We start from the raw sequence: 22,578 nt of genomic DNA on the forward strand, positions 1-22,578 counted from the left end.
ATGACAGTTCATTCACTTTATGAAGCACTAGAAGGTGCTGTACAAAGTGCTACTAACAAACACAAAAAAGATGAAAGTAACTACCACATGGTCTATTTAAACTGTGCATCACCACTGCATGGTTTTGTTTATGTTTTGGCATACTGCCATTCCGAAGAACTTGGTCAGTCAAGGTAAGTCTGTTAATAACATTAAAAAGCCTACATTATCCATGAGCCACATTTTTAGCACACACTGCAGCATCACCTCTTTTTTTTTTTTAGCATAATGCTAAGACATTAGCAAACGTGACAAGACAAAGCAAACAGGAGAAACCCCCCTGCACACATCTGCTTGTCAAAAATGTTTGTTCCTACATAAACTAAACTAAAATAGTAAATTTACAATTATTGTCTCACAAGTTAACAGCACCTTAGACTAGAAAATGAGTGCCAAAAGTTGGGTTCCTAAACTGTCTTACTTTTTGAGGAATCTTAAAGCATTTTTAACTTTGCTGTGCAAACAATAGAGTTTAGACTCATTAATTCAAAATAACAGGATCTTCTGGGTGCTCAGCCTTTTTAAAAACATGACAGCACCTAAAAATCTCATCTCAGACATTAGATATAGTTAGAGACCAGATTTCTATTCCCGGCAGATATGAATGGACTGTCAGAAAGCTATGTTGCCATGTTGGGACCTCTCTAATCTCTGAATCAAAGCAAATTTCATGGAGCAAAACGAACTGTCAAATTTAATGTTTAGAGGCAAATTTATTAGCTACAGAGATGTTTCCCATATTCTGCTTCACATACTTGTTTGTCTATCCTTGGTTGTCATAAAAAGTACATCATTCCCTGCCTTCCCCAAATAAGGACCTTAATCTGGAATCCTATCTGAGGGAAATTTTCCAGGGACTTCACCAGGCTTCAGACCAGACCTTATAACTGACAATGCAACTGCTGCTTACCTGTTAATAAAAGTATATTTGATGTATGTGGTAGCAGTTAGAACAACAATCAAGTGCTACCCTTGCTTCCCTGAAGACTAAGCTCTATCATCATTTACTACTGATGCTTTTAGTACATTTTATAGTATTACTGCAAATATGCTACAAATTTTTGTAAGATAAAAAACCAGATCTCTCAATCACTGTACCTGTGAGGTAGGTGTTGTGTGAGGAGTTGATGAAATAGTGTGACAGTGGTTGAGACATATCTTCATTTAAATCCAGTTTCTCAGGTGGAACAACGCCATTTTCTTCTCCACTCAGATATCGCATAAATCCATCCACTGATATCTGCCCTGAGAGAAACACAGATCCAGGGAAAGCACCAATTAATTTCAAGTATAGATTTTTGCAACAGACAGATGTTATGTTCAATATACGCTTACACAAAGGGTGTGTAAGAGCATATAATCATCAAACTGGCCTTCATCTCATTATTAGTATGTTCTTTTGTTACTATTATCTCATTTTCAGCCATGTAAGTTGCAGGTAATACACATCCCTTTACCTGTACCAAAGATAAGTAATTTCATAATCAGTGTCTACAGATAATCAAGGGCACAGGGGAATCAGTTACAGAGGGCTATAAGAACAGAGAAAATAAACTGAAGCCTATCAAGGAAAGGGATCTTCTGTGGACAAAAGAAAGCATGCTTTCCAGAGGAAACCAAGAAACCAGCAAACAGAGCGCCACACAAAGAAACAGGTAACTTTGACCACTTCTGAATATGATTCAGTGTGTGAATATGAATGCAACCAAACTGCAAAGCAAAGCAAACAAAATGAACCACCTTTCAAATGGGAACTAAGCTTTGCTTTGTAATTTTTATATATTTGTCTTCCAATTTTTATCTCAGCGGAGTGCCAGCATAAATGATCATTTCATATGCTGCTGGCAAATTAGAAAGCTGAGTCCTATCTTCAGCTTAAATATCACCATTGATCTCAGTGGAGCTGTGCTTATTACATCAGGATGAATTTCTCTGTCAAGCTTTCTGCATAAAGTTGATTTTAGGGTTAGTGTTGATTTGTACATTCAGACTAAAAAAAAATAATAATCCAGTAGCCTGTATTTGAAGATTAATGCTTAACCGAATAAATTTGAAACATTTTTCTTTGCCTGGTATTTTTGTTATTTTGTCTAGATTTCACCTGTACATTTACTCAACAACTTAACTTTAGTTAATTCAGTTACTTCCTATAGTAAAACAGATCTTCTGTATCTCTGAAGAACCTTGAACCAGCTATTGTGCCTTGGTGACTTCCAACGAGAATTTCTTACCTCTTGTCCCAACCCAAAATACTCTGCATAGTTTCCCTACTGAAAAAAACCCAAAACTTAGTTGACCAACTATGGCATTGAAAAATGGAAGGCTTCAGTTCTACTCGTAACTCTGCTACTCTCTTCTTTTAGGGTCAATCCCTTTTATATCCTAAAACTTACATATAAACTTACATGTATTTTTCTAGTATATAAAAAAGTAATGAGCAAACCTGCATCATTTTTGTAAAGCTTGTAACTTCATGATGCAAATATAGCATGTAAACCTTCTACTTAAAATCTGTGCTTGGACCCTAGGATTTGTCTCTTGATCAGAGAGGAAAAGATGTAACAGTCTTAAGTTCAGATGCCTCATTTGCATAGCAGCCCAAGATGGTGGCACTAAATGAATCTATTCATATGACAAGAAATGTAGTGACAACACAGAGCAATGTAATTATCATTCATTCTTATGACAAGACGGTTGGACTTGTAAGATGGTTGGAAGGAAAACATCAAGTCCATGCACTATTTTAAGACTGTAATCTGAGTGCAATCTTGTCAGGCTCCACAGCTGCTTTGTTATAGAGTAATTAATCATCCACAGACAGAGGCCTGTGTACTTTCCTTTTTACAAGAAAAAATATAACATGGAGAGAATCAGGAAAAATCCACCACTGAGGTTTTTCATGAAACTAAGGATTTATGAACAACCAATCTGCTGCGTGAATCTACTAGAGTGATATTATGAATGTAAACAGTATCAGGTGCTACCACAGAGGTAGCTTGAGCTAAAATCCACTTAAACACTGTGCATCGAGTTCACTGGGGTATAGATATGGTCTGTGGTACACATTCACACCACACAAGCAACACCATACAGGAAAAAATGGGCAAGATCTGATTATGATAACTGCTACACACGGATCCAGAAAAGCCATGCCACGTTATAGCGACTCGCAACTTCTGATATTTGAGATAGCTCATCCAGAGTCATTTTCAGTATCTCGTGTTGTTTTGAATGCGTTCCTTTCAGCCAGACTAGGAGGCTTAAAGTTGCACTCTCCTTCTTTCTCCAGACTAAAACGAAACATAGTGGTTTTCATACACACAATTCCTCAAATAAACTGTAGCATCAAGATCACACAGTGTTCAGAATTTTTGTTTTGTTTTCCATTGTTTTCCATTTTGTTACACAGATATTCATGTCAATTCACATAAAAACAGTATTCCAGCATCTCACTCTGTGTTTAACTCTCAGAGCATACCTGAAAAACATGGTCCTTGCAGTTCTTGTTTGTCAAAGGGAGACCGAAGCTAAGGATGAATTGACTGAACAATACCCCCGTCAAAAACATGTAGGTTAAGCTGGGAGTTGAACTGCACAATCTCTTGAAGCATGTTTGGGTGAACTGGAACAGCTTTGGGATTAAAGGAAGTGAGGCCCAGGCCTGCATTTCCTCCCTTCTTTCTATTTCGTGGTTCATTCTGCTTCTTTGTTCCCTTCCGCACTGAAGTAAGACAAGGTCTGCAGAGTGGTCTTTCTGCATATTGTCACCAGTATTAACATAAATCACAGCAAGTATTATTCACAGGTATAATTACATAGTTTCTGAGTTACACAGTTATTTGAGCTTATGGCTGTAGAATGCTATTTTCCCCATCATAATTAAGCAGTCAGCATTTCAGAACGTGAAGCAATTTGCGAGTTCAATTACAGCTGATACTGCACCAGTGAGAGTTTGACTGTGGAACGGAGATGGCAGATGTCAAAGGGACTTTGTATCCTGGAAATTAAAGAGTAGATTGTTTGTGACCAACGTCAATGATATTCTGAGACCAACTGCAGTGAGGATGATCCTCAGTGGACAGTCATCCAAAATGAAATAGCCTCAATTTATTGATAAGATTTGTTCTCTGTTTTCTTAAGCATATTACAAATTTACACAGACATTGCAAGAAAAAATAGTTTGTGATCAGTTCTTCCAATTACAGCTGTCACCTTCTATCTTCAGATGTATATTAGGAAGATTTAACAATATAATTAGATATAAAAAGTTAGAGGGAAAAGAAAGACACGAAGCAAAGACACAGGGACGAGACAGATTCACGATATTTTTTTTTTTTGGCTTGCACGTAATTGCCTTAAAACCACCTGAACCCTAAGTCTTTGATGAAACTTCAAAAATTACCAGTGTGCTTTATATATTTAAAATTGTGGAGTTAATTGGCTTGTCTTTTTCATTCACCATTGCTGTGTTAAATTTGATCTGTGTCACTTACTAGGACAGAGGCAGATCCAAACATCACTTAGTGTTTGCTGAAATGTTACCATCAACTTCAGTAACATTTGGTTCAGGGAGTGCAATGCAAAGAAAGACTGAGACCCTTTTAGCTATGCTGGCAAAGCCAGATTGAGAAGAGCAAACAGATGTAACCATAACAGAAGCTATGTCAACAGCTACAGTACTCAGTGAAGATCCTTTTCTCTGTGGAGTTTGGAGTTTACCAGCACAAGAAATTAATTCCCCCACCCCCCTCCCCCAAATATCTCTTCTCTAATTTATCTGATTAAGTAGAATTTCCTTGTGGGGTCACTCAGTAGCGCTTTATTAAAACACTTAAAACAGTACAAATATAAAAATGCTTACATTTTCTTGTGGTGTGTGGTCTATTTAAATGTCCAACACTTAACTCTTTCCCACAGTGCCACTGGAAAGCCTTCTGCTAAACAGGGCAATGCCTGCGCCGTGCCTGCAGCTCCTCCTCCTCCTCCTGACCCCTCAGGGCTCGCAGGGCTGCCTCTCCCCGTTTTCCCCTCACACTTTTCCCCTCATTCCTTACTGACAGTGGCATTTCTCCAGTTTTTAAACTCTCTTGCCCTGAGGCGCCGGCAGCGTGGCCGAGGGGCCGGACGTGCCCTGTGGCGGGGCCGCTAGAGCTGGCCGGAACCGGCTGGAACCGGCACCGGGCAGCCGCGGCCTCGCCTCACGGAGGCCCCGCAGCCCCCTGTCGGCAGGGCCTGGGCCCCGACAGCCAGTTCAACGGGAAAGCGAAAATTACGGATATTCTAATAAATTGTTCTGTTTTCAACTTAATGCAAATCCACTTCTGCTCACGGGACACGTGCTGTCTCAGCACATCTCGCCATGAAGCGACCGCATAACGTGCCACAGCTGGATGACTTGCAAAGTTTGTCGGCTCCTACACAGAACGGAAGAAGTTCATATGCTGTGTTTGACGATTAACATGGGTATTTTTTTCTTCTCTGGACTCACTAGACTGAAGAAATGTGTGATGACTGTCAGCTCCAGGATATTTGATTGTCAAAGCACACATAAGCGACTGGCTAAAGTTTTGTGCAAGCCAAATAAGTAACAGATCAATTTTAATGTTTTCATTGGGCAATAGAACAGGTCTGTAAAATAAAAGAGCAAGTATTGAGGAGAAATATGAAAGCATCTAATGTATTCTTAATCACAGACATGCCTAATACCTCAAAATTATAAATGTGTAGCTGAACACTTGTCTATAAATTATAAATTATTTAAACTTTTATGTAATTCTAAAAGCGTATCTGAATTAAAAACTTACAAGAGCTAGAGGCACTGGAAAGTCTGGAAATGCTTTTACATGCCTCTCTCCATATTTATACATCTACATACCTTCCAAAATCCGTTCTCCAAATGGGAAGAAAGCTTCTAGAAGAAAGAGACCTTGACATCTCCACGTCTTTTGAACATTTTGCTCATTACCTTCTAGGTATGAAATGCATGACAAAGTACCCGTGCGGTCAGGGCTGCCTGCGTGCCCATGCAAGCCGTTATTCACACGATGAAGTTCCCATGCCATCGTTTCACAAGAGAAATCTGGTCCAAACTCATACAGACCTATTCGAATCAGGTTCTGGCTTTACCCCCGCGCTACTTTTCTGCACTGTGGATATAAGCTTTGCTTGCACTTTAGGTGCACGCACCAACAGTCCCCTTGCGGCATGCCCGCAATCCCCTTCTCCACTTTTAATTCGGAAGCTGAACTTCATCTGCCAGTTGTCTGGTGGGGAGTTTGTCAGCGATGGTCCCCCCTGCTGCCTCCAAACCTCATCCTTTATTGCAGAAAGGAAGAGAAAGCCCTTACAGGGGACTCCAAAAATGTCCCCAAGCATTCAGGGTTTCACCCGCAGCAAAGTGTGAAGCAGCCCACTAGCAAGAGGTTCCACAGGATACCTTGAACAGCTGCTCCATACGACCTGCTTGGTGGTGAAATTCATGCAGAGATCAAAGAACCACCACCAGATTGACTGTTAAGTGAAGTCAGCTAAATCTTATAATTTTTTCACTAAAATTTGGTAAGAAGGAGAAACTATTTCCTACAAGAAGAGTAGTACATTTACTAGGGATGCTGAGAGATTCTATTGAGTTTCCTTAGGCTGCGATTATGTGAAACACATTAAGTGCTTTTTCTGCATCCCTGGCTCCACCCGATTGCTCAAAAATAGTTACGGGGGAGGAAAAAAAAAAAAAAAATGAAGTGGCAAGCTCTGAATATTTCACAATATTTTCTTATTAGCTACAGCTACATGATCCCCTGTCTTTCAAGATCTATTACATTGGATCAAAAACATAAATGTTCCTGGGTGGCAGTTTAAAGAAAAGCACATAAAACTGTTAACTGTTACTTTGCTCATAAGAAACAAGGCTCCTTTGTGGTCAACATTTGTCAGCTCTAAAAGACAACAGAAGTCACTTCTGTCATCCCAAATTCTTTTTATTGGAAGCTGTCTTCAGGCAGGTGGCATACTGCTGGGAAAGGACCTATTGAAAATTCACAAAATCTATAGGGGTAATGAAGTGAGTTCTCCTGTTCTATGGTTCTTGGATATTGTCAACATTCATAAATCAAAATGTTTTCTTCTGCAGTTTATGAGCTCTGGGATCTCCCCATTCATGGGAGATAGTGTTCACAAATTTGCCATGAAAGAGGAATTCCAGCCAGTCACTTGAACTGATTGATAGGATACACTGCACTTTGTGAATGTGTTTCTCAGAGGCACCTCTATTTGAAGACTGACCGTGTGAGCACAAGGCTCTCCGTAATCCTCTTGGACTAGATCTAGAGAACCTAGCACATTTTCCTCCTCAAGGCCTGTGGCAGTCCTTGTGCAGGACCAGGGCATTACGCAGTTTCCTGCGCAGTGCAGACATGGGCAATAGCCTCATGTAAAACTGTTTTCATGCAGTTTCCTGGGCTGGCAAAAGCACAGGCTGCTTTTGACACAACAACCCTTCTCCTGCTGCTTAATGAGACATAGGTAACTCGACAAGTTCCTGCTTTCCCAACTCCTTTAGCGTGCCAGCATGACCAGCATATTGTGCTGGAGGTGGAAATGCTCGTGGGTCCATGGGAGCTTGCCAGCTCATCAACTTGAGGCTGTAAACAAACCCCTGCTCACTCAACGCCTGCAGCACTGTGCCAAGCGCAAGATAAGAGACCTGGGGGTTCAAAGTGGGGCTGAGCTTTGAAAAGAAGCTTCTTCACCAGTTCAGTGCCCTCTGCAGAGGCCCAGGATAAAGGTCAAAACCCCAGCAGTGTAGTAGTCTAGAGGAAACATAGAAGTACAGCTAATCCTGCAAGCTTCTCAACCCAACTGCTTGATCTAAACTTCATCTCCCTTATTTCAGCAGATAACCTGTATGCGCAGCTACTTGATTTTTCCCGGGTCTGCCAAGCCTGCCCCAAGGAACCTTCCAGTCCTTCGGGCAAAGTCTTGGGACAGAGTAAGACACAAAACAAGAGAGGCACAACTGACAGCAGAAAAGACCACTTATCTGCACACTTTTCTTTGCACTTCAGTCCTGCAACTTTAACATCAGCCTTTGCTCGTCTCTTAAAATTTGTGGACATTTTGTAAGACAATTAAAATGTGCATTGTCTTGTAAGCAGTCAACAGGTTTGGCTGCATAGATCTTAAACATTTCTTTCCATATATTTGCAAACTTAATAGAGCCTTCCATTTGTTTATGCGCATCCTGTTATCCACTCAGTTATAACGTAACTGGAAGGCACAATTGTGCCTAGAGATGTTATTAAAGTAAAAAAGAAAACAAACAAAAAAGGAAGAGAGACAATTAATTGGCACCTCGTATCTCCCAGCCAGCAACACAGAATTACATTAGTATTTTGTCTGACAGCAATATCACGTCTATTCCAATGCAATCTGTAACATTAATCACATTCACTGTAATCCCATACAACTGAGCAGTCCTCTCAACTCAAAGATTAAAATCCGCCAAGTAAAGCAGATATTCTATAATCCTGCGAGAGATCTCTACAATATGCCCCATTGGGAATTCTTTCACAAATGAGTACTGCAATTTACAGCTCATTAAGTATTAAAATTTTCATGCACAGTGTAAAGTAGGATGCATATACCCCCGGTGTATCTCTTGACACTGGGCACACATTAGCTACTCTACGCTTTCTAGCTTTGTGAGCCAGAAGAGAGTTCAAAGGACGAATTTACATAAAATTCACACCGTGTGGGACACAATGTGCCAGAGCCACTCTGATAACACTTGCAGCATTTGCATCCAAGTGATTTTGGAAGTGATGCTGAAACTCATTTGGCTTTCCAGACACACATGCTATTACTATATTGCCGTGGTGTAACTGGAATTTCTGCCTGTGTTCAGTTTCGTAAACTAGGGCAGGACAGGACTGCACCGTCCAAGCAACATCCTCTTAATAGCAAAGTCATCACAAGGACAGAATATGGTACAAGGTCAGCCCAGACTGAAAATGCCACAACCCTACAACTATGTTACTGGACTTTACCCCAGGAACGTCAGTGCTGCTCTATTTTAGAAAAAACACTCCAGACAGAAAAGACTTTCAGGCCTCAGCTCAGGATCTACAGATAGTTCAAAATATCTATCATTTACACACCCGAAGCAGAAGTTGTCGGTAACCCCTCCATTTTAGCAATTTTCTCAATTATCAGCACGGGGAAAAATTCATACTAGTCAGACAGCTTTATCAAATTAATAAGTAAGTAGAGGAAGGGCAATACATCTGAATCGCTGTATCTGAATGTTAGTGAAACATTTAATAGAGCTTCTAAATTCAAATTTTTCCTTGTTGGAAAAACTAATCTGCAGAAAGCACAGATAGAAATAAACTGAGGTCAGACTAGAAGATCAGAGTTTCTTTGAATTTGAAAGCTGAACTGCACAAAAGAAGTCCAGAGGCTGCCACACTGATCAGCAGTAGGTCTGGTTTCATACAGTCTTTAATAATCTGAAAAAGTAGAATCAACAACACAGGGTTTAAAGAACAGACAGTTCTCTGGGAGCTGTTATCCAAACAGGATGGTGAAGCTGTAATGAACCAGGTAAATGGGATGGAAATCAAATGAGAACACACAAATAATAATTCAAGATAGGTAGCTAATCATTCAAGCAAAGAAAAATACAAAATACAGAGCTGAATTGGGAAGAAGATGCCTAGAAATCCATCATACTGAAAAGCAGACAAGATGCAGAGAACAGCAGCAATACACTTGTAGTGTATTGCTACATCAAAAAACGGTGATTGGGAAAAAAAAAAAAAAAGATAGTAAAATGTCCTGTCAAACAATTCAAGTCTTTGATGAAAGAGGTAAACATGCATGGCATCAAATATACCAACATACATATCCATAACTAAACCTAACCACACAGGCAATCTTATGGACATAAGCTACGCTTAACTATTGACAACATCAAGGATCTTAATGGGACCACTGACACTGCACCCAGTCTCATGACTCCAGTTTTTGACTAATTAGTTATCCAAAAAGTGTCTGTATACAGAATTTTATTTAGAGAAGTGCTATGAATAATATGTCTCAATGTGTGCCAAAACAAGAAAGATCAAACATGTAAAGCTGAAGTTGCACTAATATAATGGTCAGCAAGTGTTTTAAGTGTAAATGATAAGGATGAGGAAGAAGAGTTACAGCAGCCAAAGGCAGAACCAGGTAATGAGATCAGAGTAAGCAATAGAAAACATTGTCTGAAAAAACCTTGGCAACTAATTACACTAGGAAAGAGCCTTGCAGCGGATTTATTGGTTGTCTTATTGCTTAAATCCTTTAAAATCAAACCAGGAGAATATCCTGTTAAGTTCACATCTCATTTCAAATTTCTAAACTTTAAGGAAAACGTAATGGATCCAATTCTGCCCTCAGTTACACTTGCTCAACTGCTCTCTGCAATTAGGCAGTTACCTGGCCACAAACCAAAAAGAGCTTTCTTTCACAACATGTTTTTGAAAAAGAAACATAAAACTTACTCAAGGAATAGACCAAGATTCCTTGTTCTACCCTTGAATGGGTATATTGTAATAGGACACAGGGAAATCTGAATATAAACAGAGAATGGTAACTCCTATAAAATATTAGCAATAAATGCTTAGTGAATGACAAGCGGTCAGCGAGGGAAAATGTAGGGAGAAAACATGTTGTGCTTAAGTAGCGTACATAAAAGAGCTTGCTCCGTATCAGTTAATCCATGCAGAAATACCACACACCCAAGGACACTGAGATCCAGAATATTCTGCAGAGTAAGGATCATCAACCAAGTAAAGCAGAATTCAGCATGTTTGAATCAGAAATGCTTGTCATTCTAATGAAGTTATCATATCCATTTTATCATCTGTACAATTTTTTTTGGTTGTTTGCAAGAAAACATTTGCAAAGGGAAAACCACTTTCCTGAATGCGTTTCAGAAGAGGTACTACAGCTCAAGACACTTAGTTCACTTTAGGGAGGAAATATTTCCTATAAGCTTCTAGACAAGCCAGACCAAAAAGCAAACCTTGTAATTTTATGATGAAGAGCATTTTCAATCAGAATGAAAACTTTGGGAGCATTCCAAGGACATTGCTATCTCAAAAGGGAAAGGAAGATGGAGTGTCACCTGAGAAGAAACAAAAGTTTCCAAACCTCACTCGTGTCTGTTGGCATGAGCCATCCATTTTAATGAGATCTTAAAGTCACTGTGCAACGTTGAGCATGCTCTTTATTTATTTTATTAGAAGTCACAGGTTTTTTCCAGCCCTTTTCAAACACCCAAGAAAGAAAGGGTCTAACCCATAGGGGCTACAGCCTGTGAAATTTATATATTTTTCTCTAGTAGTGCCAGAAAATGGTAAAACACACACAGAGGCAGAGAAAATTTTAGACACTCGACATTTTCTCTTCCTCAAAATTTACATGTGTTGGAAACACATTTATTTTAATGAACATTGATAATCTAAATCTCTACAGCACCTTTAACACCTCTGCTATAACAAAGCACAGCCACAGCTCAGAGATTCCAGTAAGCAGTGGTGTTGTATTAAGAGGCACAATAACTGGAACCTGTTATACTGTAAAACACTGTTTTATTAATAGCAAATAGTGTATGTATATAGCATCTGCCTGGGATAGCTGACAAACACACAGGTGTCCAGCATCTTGAATCAAGCACGTCTGTGATACAGTTCACATTTAACCAGATTGCTATATGTAGTATCAAGCAGTTTCTTACTGGTTATCATCCTCTCTTTTCAGTCACATATAGATCTTTCTTTAAACAAGACATAATCAAAACATGAGCAGACATATATACACATATCTGCATATTTAGTAATTTTTAAGGAATTGGGGAAAATCCCACTCTGGTGTAGATAAGCAAGCCATTTCTCCTATGTCTCAAGACTGATGCAGAGTGATCAGCATCATCTCCAAGTTGGACTGTGAAGAAATGCTACATCTAAAGTTAGCTAGAGAACCACGTGGGACTGCAGCTTATTCCTTGGCAGGCATTTACTTTTCTGCTTTTTTTCTTTTTTGTTCCCCATCCAAATTCAATTTTGCTTAAAAGTGCTGCTCTGATTTGTGCAGTCTTTACATTAGCAACCTTCAGCTACTGTCTTCCAGATTCTTGTCCAAGAGTGGGGCCTTGGCTATTAAAGACCCCAATGAATCTACTTCTTGATGATTTCAGCTGACGTTGCAAGATAAGGTGGAGCAACACAGCAATGCAAAAGATAAAAGACGATCTTGCAGTGTCAAGGAACCCTGTCCTTGAGACCCACTTTCCCACCGTAACTATTATCTACATGCAAACATACCTGCTGCTCTGGACTTCAGTTGAGGTCTGGAACGTGATCCAGGAGAAGGAGGTGCTAAGGTGCTATCACCTGGGCAGGTCTCATTCATTACATCAGGACAAATTAAGCAAAGGCAAACCCAGTGAGCCACACTCAAGTCTCCCAGCAGACATCTTAAGCTTGGTATTTCAGAACACTTTGAGCCCAAACTGCAACCATCTACAAAAATTACTGTGGACAGGAAGTCTATGGCATTGCAGGGTTTTACAGACATAAGCCCATTCTCTAGCTGCTCTTGACTTTTCAGCACAGATATAGTAAGAGATTGTTTCTGACAGGATAGCCCTTACAGGTTACCAGATGACAGATAGTTTAGATCAAATTAAATCTATAAAAACACTACAAAACCACCTTCATACTAGTTCCTAGCTAGCAGTGGAATGAAGACTTTGCAGCATGGCAGATTTCTAAGACAGGCAGACAACTAGGTAAGTGGAAAGTTTTAAAATCAGACAGATATAAATACCATTAATCCCAGCAATACTATAGTTATTTCTGACAGACTTGAAAGAGGGCCACTACTGGAATATGTCACTGTCTTCCCAAACCTCTGAAAAACACTCTCTGTAGAATGCCTCCGAGTGATCCTGAGAGATGTAATAATGTTAAATGTTGGCTTACTTCCAACTGCTAAGTTGCATTAAAAGGCGTCTAAAAATACACACTTTTTTCCTCTTAAGTGATACTTCTCTACATAAGCTATTAATGCACTTGCCAAAAAGACTGTTCTGCAGTATAATGGGGAGAAGAGTGTGAGCATGCCATAGGTGGGGAAAAAAGCTAGGAAGAGCTTTTTTTGTTATGGCTAATATTTTGACTTCCAGAAACACCTCCAGTTAAAGAAGAAGTTAACATTAAAAGTAAGTAGAAAAGAATAAAGGCATGGCTCTGCAAAGACAGTTCAAATAACCTAAAAAGAAGGGACTTCAGTTCTTGTCTGTTCCTTAAACTTGGTCCTGCAGCTGCAGGCATGGCATTCAACAATCCCTTTCATAAACAAATCGAGCTCCATCTTAATAACAATGTTTTTGCCCTCTTTACTATCTCTGGTATGCTGTGCCAGAACCATAACATTAGGAAACTTCTCTTAATTTCCAGCCTAAATTTATTCAAGGCCACTTGATTCCTCTGTGTTCTTCTGCCAACATTGTCCTTTAGCTTACCACTTCTTTCTACCTCCCTAGCATTTAACCTTGATGTATTTATAGGCAACAGTCATATTCCAGCTAAAGGATATTGTTAAGAGTAGGCTGTTACATCTGACATTATAAGGGAAACTTCCTCTTATGGTTGTTGTATTATAGTAGCGCACATACTCCGACTATGTTAACAGCCCTGTTATGACAGATACCGTACATAGAAAAAGACTCACAGATCGTTGCTAGCTCCTCAAGACAGAGACTGACTGTCTATTTAGTCAAGTCAACCAAAGGATGAGGCAAAAAACCAAAATGGCACATGAAAGGGGATGGCCAAATGTCAAGGAGCTCACTTGTGGCAGAGCCAGGAAAACTACGCTCTTCTGCCACCAGTTCGAGATGTCACCCACTAGATCACAGCAGTCTTCAGTCCCTTTGTCCTCATGGGTCCTTTGCTGCTGCAAAGCACTACATTTGTAGCAGTCATAATGAAGAGGCAAACCCCAAAATGTTTAGTAAAAGTTTATCTACATTTGGTTCCTTCAGCACTTGAGTCCATGCTGCTTTATGTTTTCAGAAGTAAACTTTATCCGATATTCATCTTCAACTAATAAATCCTGCTGCTAAAATTAAATACCTCCCTGTGTTCCATAAAAGAGGCAGTAAAACAGCAACAAGCACAAAGAAGCTGTTTTACTTTTAGAGTAAGTTTTCTATTTATGGGCTCTAATAGTCTGAGGCTGAGTCAAACACAATACAGGCAGCCAACAGCAGAAAAATATTTCTCCATAACCCTTGAAATGCAGTATTGAGGTAAGACTCTCTTTACTTACAGCTGAACAAAAGCTCCATCTGAAGGGATGGATGCAGCTCTAGGTATACTCCAAAACTGCTACTCATGTTTGCTTTGTGGTCCTCTCACCCCAGGTTCTTTCATCCATTTTCAGTGTTCGGACGCAGGGTTTAAGCCTGCCTGTAGGGTTTGAGCCTGGGGTCCATGAGGCGGTCTGTCAGGTTTCCAGGACATGGGACAAGAGTCACTGGTATGGTCAGCTTCCATATTAGTTAGTGCAGGTCTGGTCTGACTGCTGAACTTACTTTATCACGATTAGTTTATGCTCTGCAGCTCTGCAGATATAAAATCCACAATAAGTCTGTGCATTTTACATTCAGCACAGTTTCACTGATATCACTGGAGCTATTCCCGGTACCAGATATCAGTTCCAAAATGCATTTCTGCACAGCTCATGCTTCTTTCAAAGTATCCGTATTATACGCAGAAGATTAGGAAACTTGCCCTCCCTGGAAACCTAAACATATTTTCAATATTTTCATTAATTCTAGTGCCAGCAGCAAAAACTAACTCTATGCATAAGCACATGGGCCTCATCCAAGACAGTTCCTATGCTTTTAAAATGCAACCAAAGAATAAAAGGTAAAAAAATTTTGCTTTTTTACTAAGCCAGATACTACTATGCCTTTGTTCACTGTTGCAAAATCCATGATTACTAGGCCACATCACTGTTTTATTTTGTTACCAAGTTGTTACAGTTAAGTTAGAAAGATTAAGGTCTCCACCTGTAAAGCAGATGCAAAAAATCCTCATAATTGAGAATTTCCAATTCTAAAAGTTTTTACAACATTTAATCTCGTACTTGAGATGCAATCTTCCAAATAATTGCAAGATCTGAAATGAATTTTAGAGCTTAACTGTTAACTAAAAACCAAGCAACTAGAAAGAAAATACAGTGTATTACAGAAACATATTTTACAAATTCACTTTGACCAGTATAGTTTCCATTATCTTATTTATGGTGATACATTATTCATACATTTGCTGCATATATATTTTTAAAGATAATTAAAAAAGGCTTTCTAGCAAGCTACCTACCTTAGCACTTGTTGCTAACAGCAGGGGGTAGGCTATGACTTTTGTGTGGCTTACAAATTTTAAACAGTAATAAATTGTTCCTGGGATCTATTGTTTTGTCATCATTTGAGAATGAGAAACAACGCTGAGAGCTCTTCTCTTGTACAACCGGAATGCTGGAAAGCGCTGAAAATCCTGAAGTTAACTGGGTTTTTGGTAAGCATTCTTAACTTCCAACGTTACAGTTAGGAGTCCAAAGGAGCTCAACCATTTTGTAACACTTCCTACAAACGTTTCAGTGCCAGAAAACCCACCATTTGCCTGAATGGTTTATACATCTGAATTTATGCTTTAAATATTATGAAGTATGTCTTAAAAGTGTAGCCACAGCTGCATGGTACTTGTTTTAGACATTAAAATCTGTTGCCTAGGAAATGACCCCTTTCTGCCATCGAAAGACTCCAATGTGTAATTATTCTTAAGCAGTTACTAAAAGGTGAACTTAATGTGGTGGGATGAAAATGTTTAAAATGTATTGAAGCTTAAGGGAGGAAAAACACATTTGTGCTGAAGTGAATACTGCCTGGTGTTAAGGCTACCATGAGAAAAGCACACTTAGTAAATGCTGTATAAAATTAAACATATCTTAATCTAATGTTAATTGCTCAATTTATTTTATTACCTAAGAAAAACCCAGCACAACAACTACCAATAAATGTGCACTGGCAAAACAGAATTAATATTGGAATTCAAAGAGAGTCATGGAACCAGCTCCCCTACAATCCTTCTAAATACATGTCTAACTAAACTGACATACAGCAATTCCGACAGGTACACTCCAGAAAATCTGGAGAAGGAAACGCTGTGAAATATAAGAGGAAAGCTCTTTTCTTCTGTACCCATCTAAAGGTTTGGCCCTTAAAATTAAATAGGCAGATATATTATTTAAATGAATGCATACTTAAGAGAAAAAAAATAGCATATTTATGCCATTACTGATCTCAGAAATGCCCTCTAGTAAGTACAATCTGTTGTACGGATCCATTGGCCAGGAAAATCTCCAAAGCACTTCCAGACTCTATTTTTAAAGCTAATACTACAGTTAAGACAATCCCTCTCAGTAAAAAACACTCTAAATATAATGGCTAATAATAACCTAACCCTTGTCTTTCTCCCACCGACCAGGATGGTGAGAAGCATATATTTTATTCCTATAGCACGATTCCAGCTTTTTCCATGCCCCCCCTTCCCCAACAAGCCTTGGTTTCGTATTTTTCATCACTAGTCTGGTACATGGATACAGCTCTTACTCTTGCACGCTTAAGAGTCTTTAAGAGACACAGGATGCCCCCAGAGCCAAGACTCAGTGGTTTTCAAAACACTTACTGGTTTCAGAAGCAAAGGTTTAATTGAGACAACGGGGTTAGAGCTCTCAAAGCTCTGGGGTCCTTTTGAACTTAGAAACTTTTAGAAATTAATTGCATTGGTAAATCAGGAACAACTAGCACATCTTTGCAGAATTTGTGCCAAATGTATATGGTAAATTTCACATCGTTCTAGAGGCCAGGACTATCGCTCCCAGGAGCCTGGACACCGCAAGCAGAAACAACTGAAGCTCAGCATCGATGTGCCATCTCCCGTTCATATTGCAACAAGATCCTGAACAACGTACTTTTATACAAGCCTGCTTAAAAAGAAAAGCAAGTAAGGAAATTCCCAATCAACCACTTGGCAACTGATTTATTAATACACATCCCGTTATCAACCTGGTAACTTGAAAGGGAGTACATTTTAACAGTTATGCCAGCAATGCAAATGCTTTACAGCCTGAAAATGCCAAACTCTACGATGCTACTTAACCAGGCCTGAGAGCCCCCCAGCACGGTTTCGCTGACAGCGAGAGACTCGGCAGTACCAGGAACTTCCTTCTGCTTCCACCTGATAAGGAAACATGCTATACATAGCGCATTAATCTCCTTCGCTCTATGACACATTGCATTAATCACAACAGCTTGCTTCAACCACAGTAAAATACTATCCCGGATGCTTAACCTCTGTAGATGTCAAGCCCATGTATCTGCTGATGTTGCAAAAACTCAATCGCATCCCAGCAATATAACACCTAAAATTATGTTAGCGACGAGCAGGAACACAGGCAGCCTTTTCACTCAAAACTCTGCAGCCTAAGGTCTTTATCCAGTAAGTACATTGGCACTTGATTTTACCAGGTACCTGAAGGACCATGTTGTAAAAATGTAAAATATTATGTACCGTTCTTGCCTACTGTGTTCAAAACACTGTAATTTAGCTGTAACGGGTACAGAAAAAGAGCTATAATGGCAATCAGAGGAATGGAGAATTATGAGATGTCAAAAGCATTTGACTAGTGCTGTGAAAGTTGAGAGACGGTACCACCATTCTTTAGAAATTCATTTAATTAGCTATGAGAGAAAAATAATTAAGTTAAAAGAGAATATTGTTGTAAGGTAGATGTGCACAGATCATGAATACAGTTAGATGGGAAATTAGAAGAAGATAAAAGCATCAGATGAGTGAAAGTCTAGAACTGTCCAAAGAGGGTAGTAGGAGCAAGGAGTCAGCTGCTGTACAAAAGCACATACTTTCTCTTTTATGAATTTGGATTTGAGTTTTCAAGGAAAAATCCCTAGTTCTATTTAAAAGAACTTTTCAATGCATAAAATTTTATTTGCTAAGAAATTTCACTTCAACAACGTTGGGAAATAGGTAATCATGGGAATTGAGCTTCAATAGATAATTAATATGATGCTCAAGGAAATGGAGCATAAGGGATTTTTATATAACTATCCTCTCTTCCCACACCACCCATAAAGTTAAGCATATGCTTAAGTGATCTACTACATCAAGGCCAGGACATTCTGCCTGTTGCAAACATGAAATCTTACTCCCACAGCATAAATGCTTTTACTCCTTGTGAGTTGCAAGTATTCAGTTTAAGTTTGCATCTTGACACGTGCTACTACGCACAGGAAAAAAAAAAACAAACCAATATATACTTCATCTAACTTTGTGCAAGATGATTAGAAATGTAGGCTTTGTGCCCTTACAGAATACCTGAAAAATAAGGACATTTGGCACGAACTTTGTCTCAGGCTTTTGTAAAAATCATTTTCTCTGGCAGTTTAAACAAGGACTGTGCAGGCTTTAAAGTTTGAATGAAACAGAAGAGCTTGGCTTATTTCATGAGGATGCTGAACATGAATCCCTTTATTTCAGTAGGACACCTGGACATCAGATAGATTGTTTAATATAGAAATACAGAAATGCTACAGAAGCGAACATGAAAGTGAACAAACCGTCACCATTTATGTGTATGTTTGTCCCTAACCTCTCTGCAACCTGATGTTATAATAAAGAAAGAAGATGGAAACTTATGGAAACAAAACAATGTACCTGTGTGCAGGCATGTGCATACAAACACGCACACACTGAGCAGCTGCAAATGTTCAAACACCAGAACAACCTGAGGAAAGTGATTTAACTGGCATGAAGGCTGGCAATTTATATCACCTAATTCTTGCAAACAAGCCTTTAAAGTCTCTACCACCACGAAGTACTTCAAATCACTCATTACTCAAAAGAAGCAGTTAATCACAACTTTTAAATTTCTTTATGGCATTTTCTTCTGTTCTGGACCCGTATCTGTGATATACTTCAAAGGAGTATCTTTTAATTGCCAAGAAGGAACAAATACATATACCACGTTGTCAGATCTTCGGGCTTGCTTCTTGAACCAAAACTCTGCAAAACTGCTCCAAAACTCCAATTATTTAATTGCATTGCTCTGGTACAACAGCAATGAAGTCATCCTTAGGCCACCTGTAACTCTGTTTCCCATCCTGCTGTTTATCGTGTAATTCTCTCACATCATTACCTCTGCCTCACGTGCCTTGTTACATTATTCCTCTCTTTTCTCTGCTGCTCTTCTGGTTTTTGGTGTATGCTCTTCTGTTTTTTGGTGTACCCTCTTCTGTTTGTTGGTGTACCCCATTAATCCTGAGGAGCTGTTTAGCTGGGACCTCTTCCAGCTCACTTTGAAATGCAGGAGCTTAAAGGACCATGTGGCCAATGAGCCTAAGCCCACCTCTCTTCACGGAGCTGTTGGGCCTGTTTTCTTTGAGGACCGTGCTGGATGAAGACTTCTGCTACCTTCTTACCTATTTTAGCTGCTGGTCTGCGTGCCCTAAGGCTTCTGCCTGCTCTTACTGACAGCACCGGGGCCATTCCAAACATCCTACTTCCATCCCTACTTCTCAGCTGACTTTGGCGCTGGCAAACAAGGGGGCGTAAGCAATGCCCCCCAAGAGATGCAGCAGAATATCTGAGCAGCAGAGGTGGCAAGTTCAGCCCAGCAAGTTCATGGCTGTACAACCACCTCATCTAATTGTGGCTTGAACACCCACAAGGTCTACTGAAAATAACACCTCTGCTCAGTGGCCCAGGTGAGTATAGTTTCAGTGCCAGGGAAAGTGTCACCGAAGCGCGTCACTTCGGTCTGCCATCCCTGCCATTCAGCCCATGAATTCAGTCCTTGCCAACAGCAGAAAGCCTGAATGACAATCCCTTTTACAAAACACCATATTAAAAGGTTAAATCGTTATTTTGAATATGCACTGTTATATCTTGGTGACATTTTACAGACATGCAGCATTTGTTTGCGGTTATTCTGCGAGTGTAGGATTGAGCGCACACCTACACTTCATTTAGTATACTATCAGTTGCATTCCCAACTCGGAGCAGAAGTACAGAAAATACTGTGTCCCCATGTCGTTCCCTGATTAGCCACTTTCCTGAATACAATTCCTGCAACCGTAACGCAGTAAGCTGGGGATGGGCACTGGAGCATGGTTAGCAGCATGTGCCGGTTGCTGCGGCTCAGCGGCCAGACAGGGTGCTGTAAGAGGCGGTGTCGGCAGCACAGAGGTGGCCTGCAAGTTGTGCCAGCGCTGTCAGGGTTTGCTGGACCTCCGCACAGAAGTTTGGGGGGGGAAGGGAACAACCTCAAAAGCAATTAACTCTCTATGACCTGCCTTTCCCTCCTTAAACTCAGCATTTTCTGTGAGAATTGATTGTGTAAGAGCAATTTAAGTCATACCCAGGAAGAGAGGCACCTATGTAAGAGCAAATGCCTGAAGCAAATGTGTGCACCGACGTCAATTAGAGTAAGCTGGAGGTCTCCCACAAACCCTACTTGGAGGGCACCAGCAAACACCATCACAACACCCTTCTTTCTGAGGTTTGTTTCATGCCTCCTCCTTATCACTAGTCAGAAGGTGACTTCATTTTGACTTGGTGTTCTGCTAGCACGCTAGCACACCTCCTTCTAATAAATCCTTTACTTGGTTTATATGAAGTGCCAATATTTGCGTAATAAGAATGATCTTTTAGGTATTCAACTTTCCTGTCGCTGATGTGAAATCAGGTAAGCACAGAGCAATATTCTAATATTTGAACAGATAAGAGAGGAGGTCACAGTGTGTTTTCATCTACTCATGCTAGTATGCCCACTAACGTCAAAATACAGTTTGCATAAGCATGGCGAAGAAACAGGATTTAACCCTCCATGAAAACCTCTGGAAACACTAAATTTGATTGTACTAGAAAAATAAGAAGCCTTATGAGAAAATTTACAAGTGTTTTGCCTTGAGACAATGTTGATCGTGGCATCGAGAGCCACAGGTTTCCTCCAGGAAGGCATCTAGGTCAGAAGGCTTCGAGGGAGCGGGTGGGAGTGTCTTCAGTTAACCTCTAGACTTTTGGGAAAGATGTCTGTTTGTTTCCTCTGGATCCAAAATCTCAGAACCGTAACAATTTTTTCGTTATCAGATCTGTTTTTCAGGATATTCCCATGCCCCTAAAATTTCTAAGTTATAAACACATTAAAAGCTGGGGTAATCATTAGGATATGTGGATTGGAATAAAACAGGATGCAAACACAAATTCTATGCTATTTTAAGACTTGTGTTGGTAGCAAAAATCTGCAGAGATTTGAGCAGAAGTTCTCTCGCTGGTTTTGGCGAAATGCCCAGTTAAGCCCTGACAGCACTTGAGATTTCCTAAAGGGAATTTTCTGTGATTATAGCACGAAACGCACTCAGCTACTCTCACATCTTACTTTGTGTACCACCTCATCAGAAAGCAGAGGGCTGGACTTATTACTATTATTAAATGACAGAATTATCATCATTTTAGTTTCAATGCTACCAATTGTTTCTTTAAATTTTACATTTCAGATGCCGGTAAATAGTCATTGTGATAGTAAGTTTTCTGCTGAAGTTTGCATACCAAAGCAACTGTTCTAAACTATCAATTACACATACTGAAAACTGAATACTGAAACCAGCCCCATCCTTCCTAAACTGAGCCCAACCAAATACATTTAAGAATGAACCACATGATGTCTCACAGGCTTGTACGATCCAAAAGGAGAGAGCTGGAAATGCAATTTGATTCTGAACCAAATTTTGCATTAGCATGCACTGTAGGATAACTGAGTCATTGTTTCAAATCAGAAACCGAACACAGTGAGAATGTAAAAACCACTGACCTTTCTTTGCTAGGTTACTGTTGGGTTCATACTTCTCAATCAGTTGTTGAACTTGTTCTTGTTTTAATGGTGGATAAAGGATTTCATTTAATCGTGGATCACGTTGCTTCAAATTTATAAATTCCGTCATCTGATCAACAGTAAGGTATGGCTTGCTTTTGGCACCACTAGAGAAAAATTAAAGCAACAGCAAAGCTATTAAAATACACAAAAAACCCACAAAAGGAATAAATTTCCTTGAGATCTTCAACGGTCCGTAATTTCCCAAGAAAACCAAAACAAGATTCAAACTATTGTATAACAAAAACATTGTCCCACTTTGTATCCGGACTAATTTACTTTGCCAGCATGGAATGACAAATATTCTTCATCAAACATCTAGGAGTAAGATTTTTTTTTTAAGTGTTCAGCATTACTGACATCAATGGGAAGACTTAGAGCAATGTTAAAAGCTTTTCATTCCTCTGAATTCCTGGAACTAAGCAATTAAAAAAGTAAAAGAGAAAACGATGTGGAATTCAGTCCTGAGCTTGCCACAAA

The 22,578-nt window shown here is 39.6% G+C and overlaps 1 protein-coding gene across 1 annotated transcript in view; it reads right to left on the reverse strand.

Annotated features, from left to right (window-relative positions):
* PLCB1 (phospholipase C beta 1) overlaps positions 1-22,578 on the reverse strand; it is a 398,958-nt gene that overhangs the window by 115,644 nt on the left and 260,736 nt on the right. Inside the window, exons 9-10 of the mRNA XM_081998073.1 lie at positions 22,039-22,205; positions 1,138-1,284 (exon numbers count right to left, since the gene is read on the reverse strand). Coding sequence (XP_081854199.1) covers positions 1,138-1,284; positions 22,039-22,205 — 314 coding nt within the window. The remainder of the gene's footprint in view (positions 1-1,137; positions 1,285-22,038; positions 22,206-22,578) is intronic.

The sequence above is a fragment of the Phaethon aethereus genome (assembly GCF_964289735.1).
Source record: "Phaethon aethereus genome assembly, chromosome: 3".
NCBI lineage: Eukaryota > Metazoa > Chordata > Aves > Phaethontiformes > Phaethontidae > Phaethon > Phaethon aethereus.